This window comes from Ricinus communis, chromosome 1 (assembly GCF_019578655.1).
Source record: "Ricinus communis isolate WT05 ecotype wild-type chromosome 1, ASM1957865v1, whole genome shotgun sequence".
NCBI classification, from domain to species: Eukaryota; Viridiplantae; Streptophyta; class Magnoliopsida; order Malpighiales; family Euphorbiaceae; genus Ricinus; species Ricinus communis.
This window is the reverse complement of record NC_063256.1, coordinates 5,003,471-5,011,918: the sequence shown is the minus strand read 5'-3', so window position 1 is coordinate 5,011,918 and position 8,448 is coordinate 5,003,471. Positions and strand designations below refer to the sequence as shown.

Here is an 8,448-nt window from a genome sequence, read left to right as displayed (position 1 = left end):
ATTGGTTAATTTATATTGTTCTTATCCTCTTAGGTGATGATACAGGGAGGTTTTGAGATGAATATGGCACATAAATCATGGATGTAACATAATCATTTGAAGATATAATTGAAACTGAAATAAATTGCGAGTTAATAATTTATCATAAATTGATAGTTCAATAATTGAATGTGTCCTGTTAATGATATTAGAATTAAAATTGTCCTTCCTGTTTAAATATTTACAAATTAATAATTGTGTATAAGATTGTTGCTAACAGGTATAGTTGGGATCTTTGGAGCACCAGCTCATTTGATTTTGGTCTACTTGAGTCTAATCAAATTTCTCAAGTGGCTTATAAGTTGTAACATGGTTTTGTGCAGATGCATGAATTAAAAAAAACGATAAAAGAAGTGAAGAGCCCACCACCATACTCCTGCAGGGTTCCCTATTTCTATAATCTTGACATGTGGGTCTACCAAAAATTTAGATCTAAGTTTAACCTAATTAAGACATTGATAAGAAAAGTAAGTCATTAGCTTCCAACAAAAACTGTAAGGTGTGTGCTTAACTATGCGATGATTGAGATGAATATGAAAATTAGTCATATCATTAATTTCCTTTTTGGATAATATATTATATATATTGTGGGTCACTTCGAATTCAACGCCACAAAAATGTTATATTTGTCATATTATTTTTATAATAACATTTCTTATACATGTAATTTATTTTACTTATGAAGAATAAAGTCATTATTATTATTCACTCGTACTGAGTTTTTGTTTGATTTTCATTGAATACAAAAGGTATCTTAAAAAAGAATTTCCACATTATTTTGGGCATATAACTAAAAGCAAGAAATGGTTATCATTAGTTATGTAAATAAAATTTTGCAGAGGGAGCAAAAGGAATTCCGAGTTTGGTTGAGGAAGCAAGAACCATAATGCTGAGTTGCTCACAAGGCATGTTTTGTTTCTGGGATTGTCTCGGGATGATCTTATTAGTTAGATAAACCATGGCTCAGTGGATCACCAAACCACGTGCTGATGGCTCTATCTCCAAATGGACCATGGTGAAAACCTCTCTTTGTTTTCTTGTGTTAAAGCCGGCAACCCTGGAGACCTTCCATGTGGAAGCATGAGCTCTATTTTATTGTCAGAATTTCATTCATTCTCTACATTCAGATCATCCAATTCTTATGATATCAATTCCTTAACAAGATAATTGGGGTAACTAATCCATATTGCCAAGTAAAACATTACTGTCATTGTTATTGTTATTATTATATTATTATTTTTCTTATTATTTAATAAACAAAGTGATTATGAAAATTTATTTTTTTATATTTAAAAGAATTTTAACCCAATTTATATTTATTTATACATCAAATTAATAAATAATTGATATATATTTATTAATTTTAAATAAAAAATATATATTAATAATTTAATATCAAATATATAATATATATATTTATATATAACTACTGTGCATGCTCAAAGAACTAACTAATAATTTCTTATGTGTTTATTATTTTTACTTAATAAATATATTATTAACCTTTCTCCCTCATCTGGCACATCAACCTCACCAGTTTAAAGACCACTCAGAGTCCTGCCGGATCCATCAACAGCAATATTATAAGATTTATTTTCCCAATAAAAAGTACTCCTAAGTCCCTTAAAGAAAAAGAAAGGACCATTTTTACATAATTTCTTACTGTCTCTCTAACAATAATTCTCAATAACCACTCCCATAAATATTTTCTGGTGCAGTAATTAATCTCTTTTTATGCATGCCAGTATCAATAAGTCATGAATGCTATAAAAATGAAATTTTATATTATATAAAAGCTAAAAAGAGAATTCAACAGAGAAAATATTTAAACCTAAAATTTCTTATTCATAAAAATAAACATACGTACTATTTAATTAGAAATTAGAATTTTATTTTTATTTTTTAACTAATAATAAAAATTATTAAAATAGCGCTCATATATAAAATTAATATTTATGTAACTTTTAATATTTTAAAAATAATATTAACTAAAAGAATTGTATTTTATTTTTTTAATTGAAGTATAAGTTGAAGAACAGTAGAAGTTAAAAATCCAAATAGAATTTCCAAATTCTACTGCCTCGTCTCCTCAAAGTCTGAACGTTTAAATATCCATTCATCCACTCATTCACGCACCTTACTTCAACACTAGTACTCACTGACTAACATTTCCCACCACCACCCGGCCAACTCTGCCGCCAATTCCTCAAACTGCCACTATTACCGCCGTCGCCAAAAGCTGCTTTCCTGAATGCAAGCCAACTGAAGAAACTTCACAAACTATACACAAACAATGTCTCTACAAAAAAGATCTCCACCTTCACTAACGTTGTCTACGACGACAACAAACAACGATCTCAAAAACCGAGTAATATCATGTCTAAACAAGCTCTCAGACCGCGACACGCTCCTATTGGCGACGACAGAACTCGAAACCATCGCTAAAACTCTGGCAACACACGACGCATTCTCCTCATTCCTCACATGCATTTACAACACTGATTCTTCCTGTAGATCACCAGTCCGCAAACACTGCGTTAACCTCTTGACTCTCCTCTCTAACTCTCACGGAAACTCTCTCGCTCCTCATTTCTCGAAAATGATCTCCACTCTCACTCGCCGGCTCCATGATCCTGACTCCGCTGTACGCGCCGCCTGCGTCGAAGCCACCACCGCCATGTCATCTCAAATCACTAAACCTCCGTTTTCTACTCTGTCGAAACCGCTTATTGAGATCATGACGGTTGAGAAAGATTTTAATTGTCAGATCGGTTCTGCTTTATGTTTAGCGGCAGCGATTGAGGCGGCGCCGCAGCCTGAGCTGGAGATGCTGAGGAAGATGTTACCGAGACTAGGGAAATTAGTGAGAGGTGATGGGTTTAAAGCCAAGGCTGCTTTGTTGAGTGTTATAGGGAGTATTGTTAGTGTTGGTGGTGCTAAAAGTAAGGGTGTGCTTGACTGGTTAATGCCGTGTTTGGTTGAGTTTTTGAGTTGTGATGATTGGTCCTCTAGAAAAGCCGCTGCTGAGGTGTTAGGGAAGCTGGCTGTAGCGGAGAAGGAGCTGGCTAAGGAGCACAAAGCTGTGTGCTTGAGTTGTTTGGAGAATAGGAGGTTTGACAAGGTACTGTCTCCTAATTATTGTTTCTTCCAAAGGAATTCTTGGATTAGTCTGTTTGGTTGCTGAGAAAATGTATGAATGGAAGCAAAAGAACTAAGAAAAAACAAAAAGCTTTTCCCTTTTGCTTCTGATTCTTTTAAGAAGCATTGACATTATTATAAACTTTGACTAGGCCCGTGAGCTCTCGAGTCTCGGGTTTAAATCTCGGTCACGACCCAATTTTCCATACAAGAAAAAATAAATTATTGGGATTTCTGGTCTTATATATAATTAATCTAACAGGTGAAAGCAGTTCGGGAGACCATGAATCGTACCTTGGAGTTGTGGAAACAAGTTCCTGGTGTTTCTGATGAAGTTTCAGTACCATCTCAATCTAAATTTTCTTCGATAGGTAAGAATTTTTCTTAATTGCTAATCAGTTTTATTATAATTTAAATCAGAAGCAGTTCTTAGTCTAATTTGCTAAGCTAATTTGTCACTTGTTCATCCTTCTAATAATGGATCAGGGATTTAGGATTAATAAAAGAAAAGATAACATATTTAAAGTACAATTTGCTCCTTATCCTGTTTCCTGATGATTAATTGAAGAGCTCTTGATTGCCAAATTTTGTACTTTGTTATGAAATAAGCTTAAAATAGACCAGAACTCATTTCTTGTATGTGTTTTTCTGGTTTTGCCATGGGACCAGATAATGCTATTAGTGAAAGCTTCCCTTCTGCCCCTCATAATTCTAATGAAGTTGGCTTCAACCATCCTGTACCAAAGAAAACAGTCCTTGCAAATCGGTCCCCCCTATCGGATTCTTCAGTTGTGACCACAGCCAGAAAACAAAGCCCGGCAAAGTGCATCAATGACAATTCAAAGACATCTATGTTTCGTAAGTCGGAACACAAGGAAACCTCTGCTTGGAAAATTGAAATTGCTCTACCACAAGACACGGGCGGCTGCGAAGAAGATATCAAAAGGCAGGATTTTGGGGGTTTTGAATCAGGGGAGGATGTAAACAATGGGAAATGTAGGCCAGAAACTAAACGTGTCCTCTTCAATAGTATCCGAAAGGATAAGCTGCACAAATCTGGTGGTTTTCGATCTGGGTCGAGAGTGGTTCCTTGTAATGATGATGATGACTGTTACAGTAAAGATGTTGAGGTCAATAACCCTACTGAAGAATCTATAGAGAACAGTAAAGATATTGAGGATCTATCTTTGATACATGACCAACTTATTCAGATTGAAAACCAGCAATCCCATCTTCTGGACCTCCTCCAGGTACAATATTGAAGCCGATATCCTTCTTCTTTTTTTTTTTTTTTTTTTTTTTCCGGTTTTCCTCTATTTATAAGAAGTAATTGTGTAACTTGTCACTAATACTCTTGTTCTGTTTGCTTATAGCCTGTATCTGCAGTCTCCTTATTCTCAACAATCATCTCCACCATCCATCTAATTATTCATGAAATCTTGTCTTCATCATCCAATAATTGTCAATCTCATAAATGTACAAATGCTTTATTCGACAGTGGTACTCTAGCAAAATGCTGATGTTTAAACGTCTGAATAGCTGTTTCCGGCTTTATTTATCTCTTTTTTATTTGAATGTAGAAATTTATCGGGAGCTCCCAGCATGGTATAAATTCTCTGGAGACACGAGTTAATGGACTGGAGATGGCATTGGATGAAATTTCCTATGACTTGGCACTATCGACTGGAAGGCTTCCTAATATGGACTCTGCAGATAACACTTGTTGCAAACTGCCTGGCACAGAATTCTTGTGTTCTAAGTTTTGGAGGCGAACAGAAGGTCAGTCTTCTACTTCAAGGTTCTCTTTCCCTGGAAGTATTGGATCACTGCATGCTGCACAAAACATTCGTGATAGAGATGCCAGAACTGCATCATTCAATGCAAATAGTGAAAGATCTCAATCTCAAATTAGGAGCGGGTTGGTCATATCCCCGTTAAGGAGGAATTCAGGCTACTATTCAAGTCAATTGTCAAGTAACATAATTCAAGATGACGGACAAGTCCAGAATGCACATGGGCATTCTGATTGCTGAAGCTTCATCAGCTTCTTGTACAGCAACATTGAACTTAAGCAGTAGGTAATTAGAATATTAGATATCTAAGTTCTGCACTTAGAAAAATTTATTGTCAAATCATCTGTTTTTTAGTCATTTCTTTTAGCCCTTATCATTTGCTTAGCATGCTTTAAAATTATTGTTTCCCAGCTATCCATAGTAACCAATGTGATCATTCTCTTTTTACATCATCAGATTGTCTCCTCGATAAATATGTTTCAACAGCAATCTTAACTGAGAACAAGCATCACTAGTCATCGAAACCAGAAGATAGCAAGAAAGATAAAAGCCAAACTGCATGTTCAGTTTCAAGGTAGGAATATGTTTCAACAACCTTAACTGAGAACAAGTATCACTAGTCATCTTAACCAGAAGATGGCAAGAAATTAGATAAAGCCAGTTGAGTCATGCCTAGTCTGCGAGGGAAGGGTGTGAATGCAAAATTCTGGGGCCATCAAATTCTGCAGCCTGTTTTAATGTTATATCTTAAGTTCTTAGGCAGGATTTCTCCTTGACCTACGGAACCGCCAGAGCAAGTCATTGCGTATATGATTCTTATTTAGCACTTACAAAAGCGCTGATTTGATCTGTACAGAGACTACCGTTCAGTCCTTGCACACTCTCTCGCCCATTTATGGCTTGCTATAATTTTTTGTACGGTGAATAAAAGCATCCATTTAAAGAGAGCTCTCATATCTTATTACTCTTAGAATTATGTTGGTTATGTGACTGTAATTTCTGCTATGCAATTAATGGATCAGATATGGCATTTGTTAGAAGGCACCATTGTCTTGTTGCCCAACAGTAATGAATAATCTGCTAAAGTGATGGGATGCAGCTCTGATTAATGTGGCGATTAGCTTTAAAAATAAGAATAGTCCTTACAGGTTTCCAAGGCAATGCTTGTAGATGACTTGATATTCTCGTTCTGGTTTTCATCACTGACAGCAATTTTAAATGCGATGTAGTGGCCGTTTAAGCTGGGACTGCATGACCTTTTTGTGCATGATTAATTATCACCCACGCTGGGTGGTGAATTCAGCTCTTACTGTCCATGTCTTGGGGTAAGGCTAAATTCAACTAGTAAGAGTCTAAGAGAAGAAAATAAGACGTGGCATGATAATGAGCTGAGTTCAGAACACTCTACTGGTATGATAAGCTGAGTCTAAGCTAAATAGACCAAAACATTAATTAGATTAGTGTTAGCATCATCTTGCTGAGAGATAATATCTTGATGATGTGATGCCTGTGTGTGCATTATAGCTTTTACATATCCAAGCTGCACCACAACGTTCTGCCTATGATCGTATTGAAGGTGCAAATGATTTGCGTGAGAAACCTCTGTGGAGTAGAGTCTGGAAATGGAAAGGCCCCCAGCGTATGAGGACTTTATTCTGGCTGCTTGCCGAGGATAGTCTCCCAGCGAATTCATTATGTTGCAAAAGGAAACTCATCCCTACGTTTGCCCAAGAGGCAGAGGAAGTGAAGAAACAGCGATCCGTGCCATCAGACATTGCCCATTTGAAGCTAATGTCTGGCGTCATTTTGTTCCTCATGAGAATGGTCGAAATTTAGCTGTCCTACTCTTCAAGATTGGGTAGATAAAAATCAAGCAAGGAAGTTCGCGTTTGGGAAGGAGGAACACAGTTGGAGCTTGACCTTTGGTATAGTGTCTTGGCATGCGTGGCGCTGGAGGAATCTATTTGTTTTTTAGAGCAGTAGTATCCCCATACATGATTCTTGTCAAACTATTTTGCATAGCTGCAATGAGATTGCTGCAGCTGAAGCCTCTGATAGTGCTCTGAGCTTGAATAGGTTATGTTTATGGTCACTCCCTGAGGAAGGGATAGTGAACTTGAACACTGACGGAGCGTTTGTGGGCATGGAGAGTAGGGCTTCAGCTGGTGGAGTGATTCGGGATTGTAGAGCTGGCTGGTTGTCGGGTTTTGGATATAACATTGGCAAGTGTTCTCCCTTAGACGCAAAATTATGGGAAGCCTTAGCAGGTCTGGATATGGCTTCGAGGCAAGGTTATAGGAAGATCATTCTTGAGATGGATTCGAGTTTAGCTTTAGAGTACATTAGCAGCAAGAGAGCTGTTCATGGTTCAGCCAAAGAAATTGTGCGAAGAGTTCATGTTCTACTGTCAAGAGATCGAGTTGTGCAAATCAAATGGCCAAGCTTGCGTTAGCTGGCTGGTAAACTAGTCCACCAACAAGTATTCTTGTAAAGGATTTAATTATTTCCTCGTGGCCAATCGACTTAAATTTTTTGCATCTGAGCTCATAAATTTGGGCTACAGACAGAATGACTACCACATCACGACTTCATATGAGCAAAGAAATCTTCGCCTTTGTTACCAAAGCAGACACGGCCTACATGGTACTGGGCTGTCCGTCAGGCCCGTATGCGCATTGATATCTAGTTAAATCCCCGACTAATTTTTGTTTTACAAAATAATACATGAATAATAGATTTGGTACTTGACAAATTTAAAAGAAATATACCATCTAATTGATGGTGGCCCCCCACCATTACTTCTTCTTCTTTCCCGAGAGTTTTTGCGTAATTTAGAAAGAAAAAAGGTCACTTCTTGAGTGTGCATCACACTCATTATTGGCAAAAAGTTTAGGTAAAACAAGCAAATGAACAATTGCCAGGTCATTAACGCATCCATTTCTTAATGTCTTCTTTTCTCTATTTTCTGATTTAATGTGTGAGTTTTGTTAATGTGGATTGCACACAATCTGGTTTAGTAACTTATTTGCAAATAATAATAAGATAAACCTGGTTAACGTTTGAAGTTTAGACCGGTGTCTGGTGTGTTTTCTCCTATGAACATCTGAAAATTGGAAAAAAAGAAAAAAGGAGTAGCACATGGAAGCACAGGACATGTTTGAGGTTACAAACTCAAATAGGAAAAAGAAAAAGACAGGCTAATGAGTGGTTTACACGATAATAGAATATGAAAACAACCTAACCTAAGCTTTTTGTTGATTAATGCCATTGCCAGCTCTATATCTTCCTGTCCTGTGAGAATCCTTCTACCCACTGAACTACTACTTATATACAACACAACGCACCCAAATGTGTATATAGTATTAGAACAAACAGCACCAATTTATTATTATTATTATTATATTCTTCCAGCTCTTTCTCTTATTATTATTGTCTCTGCTTTCACACCAGATTTTTGCTTTCAAATTGTTGCTTTTCT

General features: G+C 36.6%; 1 protein-coding gene across 2 annotated transcripts; it reads left to right on the top strand.

Annotated features, from left to right (window-relative positions):
• Positions 1-2,139: 2,139 nt before the first annotated feature.
• Positions 2,140-6,010, top strand: LOC8270361 (TORTIFOLIA1-like protein 4). 2 transcript variants are annotated; one of them, XM_002520149.4, is made up of 5 exons: positions 2,140-3,160; positions 3,440-3,548; positions 3,847-4,427; positions 4,758-5,251; positions 5,427-6,010. In XM_002520149.4, the coding sequence occupies exons 1-4, from the start codon at positions 2,333-2,335 to the stop codon at positions 5,208-5,210; spliced, it is 1,971 nt and encodes a 656-aa protein (XP_002520195.2). In that variant the 5' UTR covers positions 2,140-2,332; the 3' UTR covers positions 5,211-5,251; positions 5,427-6,010. The 2 variants fall into 2 exon arrangements, with proteins under 2 accessions (XP_002520195.2, XP_015575318.2); XM_015719832.3 differs by having other exon boundaries at positions 2,142-3,160; positions 4,758-5,255.
• Positions 6,011-8,448: the final 2,438 nt, after the last annotated feature.